Source organism: Podarcis erhardii, assembly GCF_964252035.2.
Source record: "Podarcis erhardii genome assembly, chromosome: 7".
Taxonomy (NCBI): domain Eukaryota; kingdom Metazoa; phylum Chordata; class Lepidosauria; order Squamata; family Lacertidae; genus Podarcis; species Podarcis erhardii.
This window is the reverse complement of record NC_138511.1, coordinates 57,798,722-57,817,919: the sequence shown is the minus strand read 5'-3', so window position 1 is coordinate 57,817,919 and position 19,198 is coordinate 57,798,722. Positions and strand designations below refer to the sequence as shown.

Genomic DNA, 19,198 nt, shown 5'->3' with positions numbered 1-19,198 from the left:
TTTTGGTATGGCTGTGGCATGAACACTGAACAGGTAACACCCAGGCACAATTTCCACCTCACACTTTTACTCTACCTATGCAGGCAGAGTAACAGAGAGAACTAAATTTTGTTGCCTTTAGTTCTTAGTGGATGTAAAGGAAAGAAACTCTGTTTCCCTGCCTAGCGATCAAAAATCCTTTTTGTATTTGCTTGAGTAATGATTCCCCAACATAGTGATTGTCAGTTACTTTATTAAAAAAGGGTGGTGGAGGAGAGAGACTCTGTGTAAGCCTCTTCCAGGATAAGGAATCAAGCTGAAGAAGGATCAGCTGGTGGCAACAACCTTGATTTGAAGTGGATGAGAATCAGGGAGAAGGAATAGAAGAGGGTCTTAAAAATGGTTTAGAGCATTAGAGACTAACTTTTTGGTCCAGGGTGCTGCAACTTATCAGAGGTATGAGAGAGGCCAACTGGAGTAGCAAGTGAAGCCCCGTCTGCAATGCAGGTATAGTTGTAGGCTGCATAGCTGAGAAGCAGACAGCAGTGTTGGAGAAGCAAGCACAGGCCTCATTCTCTGCCTTAGCCAGCCCTGGGGGACCTCCTACTCCACTGCAGTCAAGCCAGAAATTTCTACTTTCAATCTGTCAGTGAAAAAAGTGCTGTAGCAGCAGTGGGGAACCCCAGGCTGCTACCTTCCAGACTTCCTTTGGGATTCTGCCCAGGCCACACCTCTCACCAGTTTGAGTGTTTTTGCCAGACTTGAATGTGCCAATGAACTCGGATAATGCCTCTTGTATACTTGTGTGGAGGATACAGGGTGGGGTATTAGTGTGTGTGCAGAAACTAGTGTACTGTACAAATGTTTAATTTATGTTCATTGCTGTGCCTACTTTTGCCTCTGGCCCTACTCCCCCCTGACATATGACCCCCAGAAGGGAATGTGGCCCTTAGGTTGAAAAAAGTTCCTATTCTGGAACAAGAGCCCTTTATAAATGGATACATAATCAACGTGAATGAGCTGTGCGCACACACATATGCACACACATTGTATATTGGCAAGAGTTGCATTGACCAACTAGAGGAAAACGAATGGCCCAGCATTCCATTTAATTGACCCATCCAGCCATGTGCAGTTGCTGGAAAGCCCAACAGGGGAGAGCGGTGTTGCCCTCAGGCACTGTTTGATATTTCTGACCACCGTTAGAACAGGATGTTGGCCTAATCTGTAGGCCCTTATGTTTCACCAAGTGATAAATTGTAGACTGGTTATTTTTCTGTTAGAAGTTGGCTATTTCTCTGTTCTGTTTTCCAAATATTATAGTTTCATTTTAATGGAGGTTGTTGTTTCAGAGCACAGATACTGGCTTAATGCAGCAGGAACTATTGACAGATTTTCAATCTTGATTTTGATGAGTTTTGCTCTACCTGGCTTTTGGACTAATATTTGATTCAGAGAACTTAGTTTACTACCTTCTGCCAGATCCACCTCTTTGGGGTCTCAGTTGTTGCTTTTTCCTCAGCCAGATGTGATGATTCTGGCATCATTCCGCTCATGACTGTGCTATTGCTTTCCATACTGAGCAACCACATTAAGAGTCTGACTGCAGTCCCTTGAATGCAGTAAAATTCTATCCATGTAAAGGCTATAACTTCTGTGCACCAGTGGTCTGGAAAATATTGAATCCTGTCATTTGGGAAGAAAGCCCCCTATTTCTTGGCTGGTCCAGGGCTAAATAGCCATTGAACAACAAGAGCACTTAAGTATCTCGCCCGCACCCCTGCCCCTTCTGCTGTCTTCATTCAAAATTCGCCATAATCAGACATAGCCTTCTATTTTTGGACCCTGCCTCCTGAATTCACTCCTCACAGATTGCAAAATCCAAGGGATATAAGGGAGGCTTCAGCTGAGGCAGCACTTTCCCATTTTGCTTCAATGAAACAGGATGTCTTTCCCCCAGTATTTAGCAATGTGTTTTTAAAATTCTTTCCTAGCATCCACTACTGTCTGCTCGTACTTTTTTTTTTTTTTTTTTAAATAATTTTTATTGGGTTTTTACATTTTATAACAACAGACACACACACAAAGACAAAGACAAGCAAACACACAAATACAATTACATACCCTAAGTTTCTTTACCCACTTTCATTGACTTCCCCCCACCCCCTCCTCTTACATCCCAATTCCAAAATTAATTCAGCAAGTTCTTACCTAACCTCTTAAAGATATTCACATTGCTTTTAAAAATTAAAATCTTTTGTTTATCTATATTCAACTATCCAATTCTCTTATAATCATTAATTTCTTTTTTTTTTAAGGTCGATCTAACTTCCCCTTCACAAATTTTCCCTTTATTATATTAATTATAGGTCACATTGACCAAGTAAAACAAAACATAACATTTTATAATTCTATTCTCTCCCCCCCCTGCCCCGGTTTCTGTCCCTTCCTAGACAAATGTCCAGAAAACAAACAAAAAATATTTCTAGCCCGGATTCCTCACGTCCGAGGCGTCTGATTCTCTGTCAGTCCCTCTCTGCCAGCTATATTGGTAGTCCTCTTTGATGGTCCTAAGACCCCGAAGGAGTTCAGTCAGAGTCAGATCATATTTTCTTTCATTCAGAATGTTGAAGAGTGTTTGCTGCGAAAGACCATCTAGTTTTCCATACTCAAGAGAAAAGTCCCAATCATATTGCTTTGTTCTTTCTAGTTTTAATATTCCAAGTACTCCAGGGGCTTCTCTCTTCTTCTTTCTCATCTTTCGCAGGTCTGTAATCCAGAGGTCTTCTTGCTCATACTCTAACGCTGCAGATTCCTGGTTGATATTTTCCACTTGTAGTGTCTGAACTCCTTCTTTTTTCTCTGTCAATTCCAAAGGCATCTCTTCCTGCTCAGCTGCAGAATTTTTATCGTACATCTCCTTTGTGCATTCAGCAGAGTTGTTTGTTTCAGGATTCAAGGTCATAAAAACTTTACTCAGAGCCATACTCTGCTCCTGCAGGATTCCCACGAGAAAGAACATTTTTTCTATCTCCGCCAGTAATTTTCCCTCTGCAGCCATTGTAATGTCACTAATTCCCCCTAGGGGGCTTTCAGTTATTTAGTAGTCCTTTTCCAATAATCTGTTACTTTGTTATTATCAATACTTTGTTTCCAATCGCCTCAGTCCAAATGTATCAGCTTTAATTCCAAGAGTTATTAAATAGCAAAATTCTTTACTTTGTCCGCCCGTTTGACAGCTTCTTTGACAGCTGTCAAACTCCTTTCACTTCTTCCTCCGGGACCCAAATAGGACACTCCCGGGTTTTTTGGGGGGGATACACACAAAGTTCCAAATTCCCTTTCTCTCCAGCACAAAAATCTTGTTCTATCAAATTTGTGAGAAACTTTTAAATCGTCAAAACAGTATTCATTCCGCCTTAATTCTCCGTTCCTTGCTTTGAAACGTCTATAAGTAGAGGGGGTGCGGACTTCCCTTTAACACATCCCCCGATCGTGCCGAATTCACAGGATAAAATTTTTAAAGTCCAAATTCCACTACTCACGGGTCCTTTGTTATCCAGTCCAAATTTTGGGAAGAAAGTCAGCGCTCTCCGGCCATGGCTTGCGGCTTCGCTCTACTGAGGTAGCGGTCTACTCTCAGCACCACGCCACTCTCCGTACCCTCTCCGCAGCCTTTAAAAAGGCTCTTCGTGGGTCGGGGAGGGCGCTTAAGGTGCCCACCGAGTCACCAAGTCCGCAGGCTTCCGCGCCTGCGGTTTCTGAGGGTCCCCGTGTCGCCGGCACGGCAAGACCCGTCCTCAGCAGAGCCGATTCCCTCCGGAGCTCGGAGGGAATCCGCCATTAGCCGTTCGCGCTAACCCGGAAGTCTCTCTCTGCTCGTACTTTTTTTGGGGGGGGGGCAAAGTTTTAAGGTGCAGCTTGAATTCCAGCTTTTATGAATGAGACTAGTTTTCGCTGTTTTTAAGATGAACAGAGCTGAAACTTTCACATACAAAACTGCTTAACCATTTTAACCTAGGAAAACTGAGCTTTCTATTTGTTTTTAAACCTACCATTTTAAAATCAAATCTGACTCTCTCACTAGCTAGATTTATATTGTGTGGAACTATGTACAGTATATTGGAGTTTTCTTTTTACCCTTTCAAGCTTCCCTGCAAGGTTGTGCTGAAAGCTAGGTTTCTATAGGCTTCCTACACCTGTAGTTTAGTTCCTGACTCATAATTTGGTGCTGTGGAACAGAGATGTATAAAGTGGCTCCAGTTACGGGGATGTTTATTATATTGTTGTTAAGGCTTTTATTAAAACCTTCACTTTTAGAAAATGTAAAGAATGCCAAGGCTTTGATTCAAATGCAGTTTTATCTGGAGATTTGTGGGACAAGCTTTCCTTGGTACAAATACCAGCCTTTGTAGGTATGCTGCTGACATTTTGCACTAGAGTTCCCATCAGTCTTGGCCAGCATAACTCTGCTGGCTAGGGCTAATGGGAGTTGTAGTCCAAAGATCAGGACGGCATCAGTTTGGGGATGGCTGGTCGATGCTAACCCAGGTTCTGAATCATATTTTGTGATCCAGTGCTGTCTTCTAGCATTACCAATGCTTTTTGCACAGTTCAGTTTAAAAGTACTATTTTTAAATAAAAGTACTATTTTATTTTTTTTTAAAAAAAAAAAATTTCTAATAATTTTCAGTGAGGTTGGTTTGAGAGATGCCTGATCCTCACTCCAATTTTCTCCACCTACTGCCCTTCCCACCCCACCCTTGCTGTTTGGATAGAAGAAAGGCCAGATGTGGGTTAAATCTAGCAATATTCTCAGGATCATTCCAGCATTTCTACAGATTTGCATGTGTGTTTTATACTGATTTATGGTTGCTTCCCTGTGTGCCGTTCAAAAGCGAGAGCAGGGAAATGCATCATCGGAAGCAGCCCACGGAGTGTGCTTTGCTTTACATACTTATTGGCTTCATTGTCGTCGCAGAAGTTTGCTGGTGCTCTTGGTGTCATCTTACCGACGATGTAGTTAATGAAAAAGAGAAGTGAACCGGATCAAAGTGGAGCGTGTGCTGTTCCTTCTGTCAGTACCAGATGCACTGCTGCACCTTCTGGAACCGGCAGTGGCAGCTTTAACTGGGTGGGAGGGCAACTGCTTCGGTCACTGTCTGCCAGCAGAGGCTTTTCTGTCAGCGGTGCACAGTCATTCTCTGCCAAAGGGGAAGCAGCTTGCAAGGAGATGCTGAGGCGACATCCTGTACTGCATTGCAGGGCATGAAATTGCCTTTTCTCTGTGACCTGGCTCTCTCCCTGGCTTCCATGGCCACCGCCTGCGCTATTTATTGGATTATTGAAGTCTGATGGCCATTTACATTAGCAAAGAGCCCAGGGCCTGGCGATAGGGGAGGTTCACATGGTCTCCATTGTCTGGGCCAGCCTGATTATTTGCATTTTTTGGCATGTGCATGAATTCTGGGATTAGCTTTTCTTCTTCAGGAGCAAAGCCTTGTAAGGATGGGTAGGTCATATCTTGGGAAAAGGCATTTACACTCTCTGCGCCTTGGGTTCCAGGGTGCACACTGCACACTTCCCTGTAGGGACAAGTATATTCTAGACCCTTCTAGACCCCAGCTACTGAAGCCTGTTTTTACCTACATAGCTCTATCCTGGATTCTGCTTCTTGGTCACCCTTAAGTGTCATGGCATGAGGGGAAGAGGCTTTATTTGTATCAGGGGTGGGGGACCTTAGACCCAGAAGCCAAAGGCAGCCCTTCAGGCCTCTTTCACTGGGCACTGGGGCTTTGCTCAGGCCACACACCCCTCCCTAGGCTACAGTCCTCTGATCAGCCCTGTTCCATACACTCCTCAAATGTGGTTTTGTTTTGTTTTTGTTTTTTTGCATTCTGGAAGTGTAATAATGACTTTTGATTGCCTGGATGGAGAAATGGAAGTGTGCATAGAAACATCTAACTGAACATAGCCTACTATGCAAAGGGTATAATCATATACGTTCCTGTGCCTAATTTCCTGTAGGGCCCTGCCCAGCAGAGGCATGTGACACCCAGAAATTTGCCCATGAGGGAATTGCAGCCCTTAGGCCAAGAAAGATTTCCACCCCATTTTATACTGATACCTATTATCAGTTTGTCTGAACTATCAAGTATTGCTTCTATTTCTACCCTAATAGTGAAATGTTGCCTTAAACAGAGTGTAGGATGGGCTGATTCAGATGCTTTGGGAATTCCACAAAAGGTTAGATCGGACAGATCAACAAACTTCACATAAGAAGAGAAATAAACTACCACAGGCAGATCAATGCAAACAGAAGTGAAAAGTAAGACTATGGAGTGGGGTTGGCACAGTGAAAATCAAGCTTTATAAATTCTGGCTTTTAAAGCACTTAACAGATTGCAGCCTGTTTTGGCATAACTTATTCCTCCCTGAGAGTTCTTTGAAATGACTCCTACGCTGGAATACATGTGAAAAGTGTTAATGTCGGATGGGAGCCCCTTGTGGGTTTTCTGGAAGATAACTGTGATTAGGATATCAGATTCCTGCCAGCTGCTGCTGGTAAGTCTTTCCTCTGAAATCTGCAAGGGTTTCAGCTACAACACTGAGCTAGCTTCTATAGGAGGTCTGAAACTTCAGAAGCAGGGCCCAAAGCACAGCCCTTCTCTACAGCAATATTTTCTAGATTTCTAGCTTTTCCCTGGACCTCAAGCTTGAAATATATAGAAGAAAGTGCAAAGCACCCACTTGGGATCAAAGCTTAAATTGAATGATCAGATCCCACTCCTGTAATTTGTTTTAAGACTAGCTTATTTGAAAGACCACATGGTATTTCTCTTTATCTGTTAGTTTTTATCTGAGTTTGTTTCTATTTTATTTGTTAAACTTGCTGTACACAGCTTAGAGACAATTGTCACTAAGCAGAATATAAATTGTCAACAAACGTATAAATTTCAGAGACTTGAAGTTGAGGAGCTTTCAAGGAAAGGGGAGTAGCACTGATGCTTCAGGGCCTTTTGGTCATAATAATACAAATAACTTATATAACACTTAATTCAAAAAACTCTAACTTCATGTTTAGCTGACTCATCCTTATAACAGCCCTGTAAGATAGGCATGTATTAAGATAATAAAAATCATAATCAATATCCCCATAATATATCTGGACTAGGGCTTGTCTGAGGCCACTTTGTGAGCCAGTGATCAGAGCTTAAATTTAGAAGCAGAGACTGCTTGGCTCACAGCTCATAGTTATCTTTGTGGTCTGTGACAGTCAGCCTGTGTCACTTATGGCAATGGCCCTGGCGTCCATTGCTTCCAGGTCTTTCAGGTGACATAGCTGTGCAACTAAGCCTCTGTGGTAGAGCAGTGTTGGTTCCTGGCTCTCCCTTTCTTGCTTTAGCACAGGCCTGGGGACCCAAATGAGGCCTTTATGTGGCCCTTTGAAAAGCCCACAAGCATTACAGGAGGGTTCTAGTGCTCTCCTGCTGTTGTTCCCATGCTACTCTTCTTCCAGGTCTGGAAGTAGAATACAGCCATCATGACATTGATAGCCTTATCAGCCATCTTTTTTTTTTCTAGTTCCTCTTAAAGTTACCTAAGATGATAAGTGAAGGCTTTAATAAGCTTACATTCAAATATCATTTTTACATGGAAAAAACAAATCATGACAGGTTTGGTAAGAAAGACTTACCTTGCTACCCCTGCTCTGTTCATTTATTGTAGTATGGATGCTAAGCTATCCTTGCAGTTAACCCTTTGTTGGAGTTGAGTAACAATGCCTTTTGTGCGATGAGCTTACCATACCACCTCTCCAGTGATAGATAGAAATTTCTATAAGCCACCAGCCATTACAAGCCCATAAAATGCTGAATCAAATTTAAAATTATACAATTTAAAACTCTGAGACCATCACTGAGACCTTTCTTTTAATGACAGTCACTAGAAATTTTACAGTCTTTACCTCTTTATGCTCAAGTGATGTGTAGGTGATGGACTGGCAAATATTTTGCTTTTATCTATAAAACTGACCACAGCAAGCTTCAGTCTATTATTTTTTCACACGGGTTAATTGGAGGCTGACATTGTTGTCAGTAGCCTTTTCAGGTTGTCATGATTGTACATTCCATTCTTTCTGAGGTGACTTTTCATACCCATTTCCCTCAGGTCAGTCCACGCAGTGAGCAGCCTCCCAAATGGATGGGGAAGGGTTTGGGGAGCTCCTGCAGCAGGCAGAGCAGCTTGCAGCAGAAACAGAGGGCATCGCTGAGCTTCCTCATGTCGAACGCAACCTCCAAGAGATCCAGCAAGCAGGAGAGCGCCTGCGCTCCCGGACACTGACCCGCACTTCCCAGGAGACGGCAGATGTCAAGGCGTAAGTTCCTGGTTTGCTTGAAGCTTTTGGTCTTGTTGGTAAGATGCTTATAGCAGCAGACCTAACTAGGGAGTAAACCGCAATAAACCCCTTGGGACTGAATTCTGAGCGATATGCTTAGGGTTGTACTGTAGTTCATTCTTTTTATATTCTCTGTGGAATGTGTTATGATGTATTTTTATATTGCTTTTATGTAATTTTATTGTGGGCTGTCCTAGACACCATTTGGGGAGGAAGGGTGGATTATTATCTGTACCCATTCCAACCTGGGTTCAGGAATGAATCTTCCTTGATTACCCTGGTGGATGACCTCTATTGAGAGGGGTGATTGTGAACCTGTTTCTCTTAGTAAATCCTATTGACAGTGGTATCCTCCTGGACTGTCTACAAGAGATGGGTATCAGGGGCACAGTTTCACAGTGGGTCCAGTTTTTTCTCTAGGGGCAAAATGTAGCACTGGATTATTGCTTCTCAGCCCTTTGCTTTTGATCTACTGGTGCTGCAGAGCACTATATTGTCTCTGATGCCATTTAACACTTACATGAAGTTGTTGCGAGTGGTCATTAGTGTTGGGAGTCTGAGGTGAGATGCCCATGTAGTGGAAGTTGCCCCCAGTTCCAATCACCACACAGAGGCAGTTTAAGGTCCAAACTAGCTTACTTCTGCGGAAAATAAAGCTTCAGTGATGCAGTTTTGGATGTTGATAAATACATACAGCTTGTAGGCTTTGCAGATACAGATACAAATACAAAGCTGCTCCAGCAATTCAATACATGGAGTGATTTGTGTCCTTGAAGGAAATGAATCTCTTCCCCAGGAGTTTTTGAGCAAAGTCTCATCAGTACATCAATGATACCCAACTCTGTTTCTTTGTAACATCTGAACTGGGAGTGGCTGAAAAGGCCTTGAACCAGTGTCTGGATGCAGTGGTGGGCTGGGTGAAGACTAATAAACTGAGTCTGAATCCTGGGAAGATGGAGGCTCTGTGAGTGTGTCTGGAAGTCAGTAAGCTGCCTGCCCTGGATGGCGTTGCTACTCTCCCTGAAGGATCAAGTGCATAATTTTGGAGTCCTTCTGGATCCCGCTCTGTCACTGTGAAAGTATTTGTAGTCTCATCCCCCTGCCTTTTCATGTCTCTTATAGATCAGTTCTCCTTGGGTCCAGAGGTCTTGACATCTCCCACATCTCCCAGCGGTTGGAGAGTCTTAGTGCTGTAACAACATTTGAGCCTCTAGAGCCTGTAAAGGACACAGATATACAGGTAAGGGTCTTTGTGTAATGAAGTGTGAACAGTATCAGAATCAGCAGTGAACAGTAATGGGTTACTGCCAGCTTTTGGGGGAAGCAAGTGTTTGAGCTGCACTGATTGCAACACTTTTAAGTACTAGGATAGTTTCCCCACATTTTCCTATCAACAGGGATATGTTCTATGAAGTTAATTGTGAATTTCCCAGAGTTCTTTTCTTACCTCCCCTCCTTCACTGATGACAAATTCTACCTTCAGTATCTACATGTTTCAAATATTCATGCTTTAAATATTAGGATCAAAAGTTTTAGTATGAGACATTCAGGTTGGAAAAATGATTCTGCACATAGATTGCGTAAACCTCCCTGAAGTTGCTGTGATTTCATCAGCATGAACTATGTGCTGCATTCAAGACCCATCTTTGCAAAAAGCCACCAATTCCAGAAGGCAGAATTCTGTGTTTGCCTCCCTTGTTGCATCTGTTTTCTCTTTAGGGAAAGAGCTGTAGCTCAGTGGTAGAGCTCATGCTTTGTGCACGTAAGGTCTCAGGTTCAACCCCCAGATTCCCCAGGTAAGGCTGGGGAGTGGGAAGACTCTTATCTGAATCTCTGGTGAGCAGCTTCAAGTGATTGTAGATAATACTGATGCACAATCTATTTTCAGTACAGAATTTGGGTTTTCTTGTACTGAATTTGAAGTGTAAGTACAATCTGTCCTCTTTTCAACATTATTCCTTTCTTTACTGAATCAGATGCCTCTTCATCTCCCCACCACCCCACCCCATTGTGTTGTAGTGGGTGGCACTGGCAGATTCATTAGAATTCCAGACTTTCAAATAAAGCAGACAGAACTTCAGCTACTACATCCTTGTAAACTTCTGTTTTCCTTTCAATCAAGGCTTTAGCCGGAATGGATGTCTATAAAATTTGTGCTTTGAATGGCTCAGTAGTATTATTTGGCCCAAGGTCTTAGCCCATCAGCCTCTCTGCCCTCTTCTGTTAATCAATTGAGTGTCTTGCTGATCTGAACTTGTTTCTTAAACCATATTTTTTTACTGTTGATTGGGAAGAGGCATGCCAAATTGCATCTTGGTTAATTATGTGAATTATTTAGCAGTAATAAACTTAGATGGCTGATACAAAAAGAGGGTAGTTTCGGAAATGGCTCCCATTAGAGTAATTGATGAGGAATCTTGTAGTAGATTCCTGTCACTTGAGAGTGGGGTGAGTTTTTTCTTGGGTGGATGAGTCTTTGTATTTTGGAGGGACTTCATTTTCATATCCATTTTGAAGGCAGACAGTGTAGCACTGAAGGTATGCATGCCTTCACAGGTTACTCTTGAGCTCATGGGGTGCAACATCCAGTGAACCACTGGGGTTCCTTTGGACCCTCCCAATATGGTTAAAAAAAACAGGAGAGTCCTTAAGGGAGAACACATGGCTTCCTTCCTGTTGCACTGCTCTGAGGAAAGGCAGGATTCAGGCTGTGCTAGAGGGACACAAAGTTCTGGTGTTGCTTCAGCAACAAACAACCTGAGCCTGAGCCCTTATTACTAAAATGAGAATACTGAATCCATTTGAAGGCCCTAACCAATCAGATACCGAAGGTTATGTCATGATTTGTGTAGATCACGGAGGAGGAGCTGACCAAGAATTTAGTAGGTTTTGATCAAAATAGGATTTTCATTCCATGATTGGAGTGGGGTCCCATCATTCAGGAAGGCACATCAGCTTGCTTAGTGTTGATCTGTAACTGCTTAACCTTTACCCTTTGTTAGGGAATAAATTTCCTTACAAATAAAATTCTATTCTTTTGATCTATTTTTGTTGTTTTCTGGTCTTGTTTAAATCGCTGACGTACCCCAACAATCTTAAATCCGAGCAGTAGCTAGAGGACCACTTGCAATCAGATGTTGTAATTAAATTAGGACCAGGCCTTCAGAGAAATTCCATACACCTAAATTTATTCTTCCACCATGACAGAAAATGGTTGGATGTTGGGTTTGTTGAAAGGCATGTCATCATAAGGTGAGGAAGAAGCCTAATTGGCTTTTCACATGATAAAGAGTGATTGATTCTTTCCACCAGTTGAAGACTTGGGAGAAAGCTGCAGCTGGTCCTACCTCCCAGTGAATGTAGGTCACAGTGATCTTGGGCTTACATCCTCCTCTGTCTTCCTCTGGTTGTGGGTACAGGAGGAGGTTAGAAGCTTTAATTTTCATTTTCGGTTAATCACAGGTAGTTGTGATGGTTCAAACTGGATAGACTATGGTTAAACTTAGCTATGGTTTGTTGAAACACATCAACTTCAAACCGTGCTTAACGAGATTTTCTTATTTCAGCAAATCCTAGTGATAATTAACCACAGTTTGGGGGGTCATATGACAGCAGTTAATTGAAAATGAAAGCAGAAGCATGTGGTTGTGCCAGAGGAAGAAGAGGGAATGCATAAGTCCAAGACTGGCTATGGCTCCACCTCATCACACTAAACCCTAGTTATAACATTATATTCTAACATAGCCTAAGGGGTGTGTGTGTGCAAACTCATGCCTATTGCCTTCGCACATTATGCTTTAACTGTACTTTTAAAACATCTAAGATGCATACCTCAGAACTAGTGTGGGAAAAGCAGCCCAAAGTGCAGAACAAAGAGGCCCTGTTATCAAGCAGCTGTTTTCTCTCATGCAATATTTCATTTGATTTTGTATTGACATCACTTCTACATTTCAGGTATTAGTCTGTGCTCAGTGCAATTCCCACTTAATCTGCCTGGAATTAAGGATGACACATCCCATAAATGTGAAATGCATTTGTAATAATAGGCACAGTGATGTTTACTGGGGCTCCTTTAGTGTTACGGTGAATCCGCAATCTCTTCAGCTTTTAAATCTTTGGCTTCAGAATTGCCAGTAAGATGACAGGCTTAATGGCATTATGCAAAATCTGTTATACTGAGCTGTACGCTTTGGGTTATTTCCCTGTGGTTAAATCTGCAAGGAATCCATTCTACTTTTTAGCTGTTCAAAAAGTACCTTTTTAAAAAATCATATCGAGTATAGGTAGCTTACTTTACTTATGCAGTCACAGCTTTTCACAGGTGGGTGGGGAAGGAAGGAACCAACTCTCCATTTATTTGTTCCTCCTCCCCTCCCAGACCTGTGCAAAAAATGTGATTGTGAGATTAGCCGACATTGGGAAGGAAGCACAAGGACTCTGGAACCCTTGTGCCTCCTTCCCAAAGCTTAGCAAGTACTTAGGCTTTGAGAATGTGACAGGGGCATTGCCAGAGCCCTCATGCTGCCTTTCTGAAGCCAGGTTCGCAGCCCTTCACCTTGTGATAGGTGCTTGTGCCTGATATCCTCTTGCTGGTAACAATGGATGCTTTGCCACTGTCCCCAACAGTCTAGTGGTTCTACTTCTGAATGCCAGGTCAGTCCATAACAGAACCGTGCTGATCCACGATTCTGTTGTGGATGAGGAGGTTGGCTTAGTGCATTACTGAGACCTGGGTGTGGGAGGTGGGTGGGCTAACTTTGACTCCACTCTGGTTGCCCAAAGAGACTGGCTAGGGATGCTGTAGTTGTTACCGTCCACCCTACTGCTAATCAGCCTCCCTGACTGTGCTGGCCAAGGTTGAATTGGGTGTGATGTTAGAGGAAACAAGAACTGTCTTTTAGGGTGACTTCAGCATCCACAGTGGGGATGCCTCAGATCTAGCTCAGGAGTTCATGGACTTCATGGCAACCATTGGGCTATTTCAAATGATCATCAGTCCAATGCGCACAGCAGGACATACTCTTGGTTTAGTCTTTGCTCTATGTGGGGAGGGTGGTGGTCTGGAAATATAGGGGTTGAGGTTTGGACTTTCAGCAACAATTCTCCCTTGCAAGAATTGACAGTGCATCCTAAAAAAAATGGTCCACCGGAATATTGCTCTTTTGCTTAAAACACAGCAACATTGTTTGCTTAGTTTGCTTATTGACTTACTGAATCATTCAAGGGATAAATTAAATTTTCAACTCTTGAATGTTCAGACAGATTCATTCAAAGGCAGATTTGTTCGGTTTGTTTGGTCCAAACTGGTGTGTGTATTAATGCATTAGCCAGATCTTATTTAAATGCCACTCTTATTTGGTCCCAGGGTTAGCAGACATGCCAGTTGATTGAGTTAGGGCATCAAAGAGTGCTGCTGTATTTACAGTAAAGAAATATTAAAACAAAAGAAACTGCAGGAGTGTGTGTAAAACTACCTATTGTGTAAAGATAGCATGTACATTTGTTTTGCATTTGTTGCTGTGCTACTTTTGTCTCTGGCCCCACCCCCAACGGGCATGTGCCCCACTTAAGAAGAATACCCAGAAGGTAATGCTGCCCTTGGGCTGAAAAAGACTCCACAGCCCTGCATTAGAGTTACCAGTGGTCTAATAAAATCAGAAGAAAGTGGGCAGATGGCAGGTGTGTCCCATGCTGTCTCTCGTTGCCTCATATATCTGCAATCCTTATTGGCTGAGCAACAGGGATGAGCTGAGCAAGAGTGAAAGTGTTCCTTCTTTGTGAAGACTCTGCCCACCCCAATACTGTTGAAATGCAGCCAGGCTTTAGTGGTCTCTGAAGTGCTGGATTCCATGCCTGTCCGAAATGTAGGCTTTAGTGCGCTAATGCACTTCATGAATATTTCATTTGGTATTCTTGGTTCAGAACGTAGCCTGTTGTTTCCGAAAGCTGTTGGCGAAGTGTACTGGGTTTTGTTGTGCCGAAACCTCTGCAAAGAATAAGAGCTTTCCATTTGGTGGCAATCAGAATATGCTGGACAGTAGTTTGTTTGCTTGCTTGCTTGCATGCTTGTGTTCTGCTCTATGTCACCAGAAACAAATGGATAAATCTTAAGGGCTGAAACCTCATACCTTCAATGCTGACTGAAGAGTCTGCTCCAGAGTATCAGCACCAGAAGGAATACTACATGAGTGCCGGTTGCGTTTGTTTCTAATTTATAAGTTCTAAGCTGAAGATGTTCAACATTCTGCAGCAACAGCTCTTTAGAGTCCATCATATGCTGTAAAATAATCATGAGATTACTACTTACTAGACCTCAGTGGGTTAAAGAATGTTCTGTCAGAGCAAATGCTTTATCGTTTCAGAAACAGATGAGACATCTCTTTTCCTAATTCCTTTTACGAAATGTTGCATGGCTGTATTCATTTTGACTTGGGTAGAAAATGGTTTATGAAGTTGGCATGTTTTTGTAAAAAAATATTTTTTTTAAAGGTAAATGCCCCTGACAGTTAAGTCCAGTCACAGACGACTTTGGGGTTGTGGCACTTATCTCACTTTACAGGCCGAGGGAGCCGACATTTGTCCGCAGACAGTTTTTCTGGGTCATGTGGCCAGCATGACTAAGTCGCTTCTGGCGCAACAGAACACCAAAACCAGAGTAGCACACGGAAACACCGTTTACCTTCCTGCCAAAACAGTACCTATTTATCTACTTGCACATTTTGGCGTGCTTTCGAACTGCTAGGCTGGCAGGAGCTGGGACCGAGCAACAGGAGCTCACCCCGTCACGGGGATTTGAACCACCAACCTTCTGATCAGCAAGCCTAAGAGGCTCAGTGGTTTCTACCACTGCACCACCTGCATCCCTTGTAAAATGTAGATAAAGCTAAATACTTTGTGGCCAAGTTTGGATATAACATGAAACAATGGTTAGTTTGTAACAGAAGCAAGAGCATCCAGTCTCCTCCTTTTGGCTAAGCTCCAAACTATGCCACTGTGCCCATTGTACACATAAATGAGTAATTACTCCCCATTGCCGTACTTTACTTCCCTTGATCTGGACACTAGACTTCTGTTGATGCAACCTAGAGTAGCATTCACTTTTTTGCTGCTTCATCACACTATTGACTCATGCTGAGCTTGAGGGTCTACTAAGACCCCTAAACCATTTCTACTTGTACTACTGGCAAGCTAAATGTCCCCATTATATTTGTGCTGCTGGTTCTTCCTACCTAAATGCAGAGCATTACATTTGTCCCTATTAAAATTCATTTTGTTAGTTTGGGCTCAGTTCTCCAATCTGTTAAGGTCATAGTGAATCCCAATTGTGTATTATGCAGCATTAGCTACCCCTCCCAGTTTCATGTCACCTGCAAATTTGATGTGCATCCCCTCAATACCTTTATCCAAGTGGTTTATAAAGATGCTGAACAACATCAGGCCCAGGACAGAACCCTGTGGCACCCCCTTATCACTGTTCCCCAGGATAACGAGGAATTGTTAGTGAACACTCTTTGGGTGTGAGGCATGATGTTGCAACACAACCACATGTCTTGTGCAAGCAGCATCCCATCTGGGCTTACAGTTTGCCAGACACCATAACAGCTGGGGTGGCAAAATGTTTTTGAACTGCTCCCCTGGAAAAAAGAGAGGTTTTACTAAGAGTAGACCTGTTAAAATTACTAGACATGGTTAAGTTAGGCCTCCTAATTTCAGTGGATTTACTCTGAGTAGAATGTAGCTGGCTACAACCCACAGCTCCATGTTTTATCTGCAGATTTCCATACTAACTTAATTGGAGGAGGTTGTAGGACTGATGAAAGTACCAGATGCTCTCAGGGCTGTGTTTGAACCTCAGTCAGCCTTCACTAATAGTTGACGGGCTGATGAGAGTTGTAGTGCAACACATTTGGAGGGCAGCAGAATGGTAAAGGTTGAACTAAATACCTAAGCAGTTTGTCTCTCTTTTTTTTTGTCTATCTGCTGATCTGCCTTTTTTATTTACAGTTTAAGTGCTGCATTTTATAAAATTTTATACCTTTGGGTGACCACAGAATATAGGATAAAAAATTACTCTGCAGTACTAAAATACTGCATGGGCCAGGAAGGTAAATCTGTTCTGATAGCTGTGATAACAAATTGGGTTTCATTCCTACCTTAATATTTCAGCTGTTGTGCTTACAGCTGAGGTTAGGCTTCTACTGGAGAGTGAGTTTCAAAGGGTGTATCACATACGGTAATATTGAAGCATTGATTGTTGACTTATTTGTAGACCTTAATACAGAACTATTTCCTTGCTTGGTGCCTTGGAACGTCCATTAAGCTTTTGGCTTTGGGCCAGGATAGGTTGCAGTTCTGCAGTTTATAATGCACGTTGGCCATCTGTCCTTAGAGTACTAATGTGAGTTTAATTTTAAAAGCACATGAAGCCTGCAGTTTCTTTTGTTTTAATATTTATTATCTTGCCAATACTAGGAAGGATGGCTCTTTAATGCACATTAGTCAGGTTTGTCTTATTTAAAAAAGCGTAGCATAGAAAAGACATGAACATCATTATGTTTTGTGTATTGTATTGTATTGTACTGTCCTTTCAGTCTGGTCACATCACATCTTGGGATTACCTTTAGAAGTAGCATTGTTCATTTGGGTGCGGTAAATATGTAAACAAATAAATGATATATATTTTTTGTAAGAAGCCTGAATTCTTCAGCTTCTTGAATTGGTGGTGGTTTGGGTATTATTGGAGATGATATGATCGGAAACAGCACTATGATTTCTTCTCTGAAATAAATATGGAAGTATTTTGCCTTGTAGTGGTTAAAAAAAATGTTCCCTTGCTTTCTGTGTGGAGCATCACTCTGGATTTTTGCAGATGTTTTCAGCCAGCAGAGTTCATCCATGGTGCCTAGTGACAACCCCATAGAACGCAATATAGGCAAGACTTGCTGGCTCAAGTGGGAGTGATCTTATGTCGGTAATGTTTAAGCTGTCCCTGATGAGGAGGTGCTGGTGATCTTGTGGGCAAAGTGAAATCCAGAACAGCAATGTCTTGGCCTATCTTCCCCACTACTCTTGAGTGACGTTGGCATATTCTCAGTATCAACAATCTTGGGCTTTATGATTGGCAGTGGAGGCCCTGTTGGTGGTGACACCACTGTTGTGTGCTGCCATTTTGTTGTTTCAATACGTATACGATATAGAATACTTTGTTACATTGGGTAGTTTAAGGCTGATTTTGTATGAACATTAGAAAATTATATATATTGCAGTCAGTATTTATGCTAACAAGAAAGGCATGTAAACACATGGTTTTTCAGCTACTAAGCAGGTGTGATTAATAAGGTCTGCATATTTGAATTGCTCTATTGATCATATTGTATCATATTATGTGCCAACATACTTCAGCACAGCCAGAAAGAGGGCATTACCATATAGCATTTTAATTTATGCAGTGACAATGACTATTTATAGGCTTAAATAATTACAATGCCAATTTGGGTCACTCTGCTCTACTTCTTTAGTTACTTGCTGCTGCAAGAGATAATAAACTATCTGCAGGAGGGTGAATTAATAGGTGTCTCGGTAGACCTGAAAGGGCAAGAATTTGATTGCATTCTTTAAACCCTTTTTCTAATTAAAAACATTTTCTATTACAGAGGTGGGCATTCTGTCTTAACCCTTGAGCGTAACCCTCTCCCCTTCCCCTTTATTTGAATTGGTGCAGGCCATATCTGTTGTGAATCATAGGTTTCTCAGCAGGTAGTTTTCACATTTTCATCATGGATGTAGTCGTTAGCATGGAAAAAATAAATGCCAACTATGAGTCATACAGTTCCAGGGCCAGGCTTGAGTGATCTAAATCTAGTTTTGGCATGACCGTTCTCCAGCTCAGGATCATTGTCAATGTTATTTCCTGGTTGTTCTGCTGCAATTAAAGCCAGGATCCCTGTGTTCATGCCACATAGGATTTCATAGAGACAAAAGGGTCAGAGCTGGGGTCAGGTAACAGGGAGGAGGAGAATTAACCCAGGGTGCACATGGCTTGTACCAGGCCCCAATCCACTGAAATGATTTAGGTTCTGGTGCCATGTGCCATCATTACACTGGAGATCTTGATAGTCAAGTGGTGGAACCTAGACCTGGTGGGGCACCTAGGAGGTCACATGGATGATGCCTAGGTCCCCATCCTCCTCAATTGAAAAAGGAACAGTAGTCACTTAAGCAGTATATTTGTACAAGTACTTAGCACCTAAAGTGTTGCCTTTGCATCTGAGAACAAAAGGTGGTGTGAGATGTTGGTCTAAGCTCTGAGAGTGCTGAAACTCACTTCAGTTAATATTTTGGAAACTATAGATGTAAAATTTCCAGAAACGTTGAAGCCATGAGAAAAAACGGCTGTTTTTTCCTGGGTGGGGTATGGGGGAAACTATTTTACACCATTTACAACGATTTTACACCATTTCTCAATGTACTCACCAGGTGCATTCACATTCTGCTATAGACAGACAAATCTATTGATTTTGTTGTGTCTCGTTTTTTTATTTTACAGTCTTAGTTCACCACCTTTCTGCATCACTTTGTAATTAAAAAAAAAAATCTTCATGAAGTTTTGCAACAATGTAGTACATGTTTCTCTTAATGTACCCACCAAGGTATGGATTTTAACAATCCCCCCCAAGATGCACCTTTTTGCATGAACAGTGTTTGATTGGAGAATTGTATTGTAAGATTCTTAGAAGGATGCATTTCAAAAGACAGCTGTGTTTTAGTTTATGTATTGTTTTGGGAAGTGTGAATTAAACCAAATTTATCCTCCAGGCCTAC

At 42.2% G+C, this 19,198-nt stretch overlaps 1 protein-coding gene across 2 annotated transcripts in view; it reads left to right on the top strand.

Moving 5' to 3' along the window:
• The window catches only part of NUP93 (nucleoporin 93), a 68,959-nt gene that overhangs the window by 3,706 nt on the left and 46,055 nt on the right, over positions 1 to 19,198 (top strand). The window contains exons 1-3 of one of the 2 annotated variants that reach the window (XM_081872429.1): positions 6,287 to 6,307; positions 8,149 to 8,356; positions 9,500 to 9,617. In XM_081872429.1, coding sequence (XP_081728555.1) covers positions 8,178 to 8,356; positions 9,500 to 9,617 — 297 coding nt within the window. In that variant the 5' untranslated portion in view covers positions 6,287 to 6,307; positions 8,149 to 8,177. Of the gene's footprint in view, positions 1 to 6,286; positions 6,308 to 8,148; positions 8,357 to 9,499; positions 9,618 to 19,198 lie in introns of those variants that run through there. The other variant, XM_081872428.1, reaches the window with a different exon arrangement.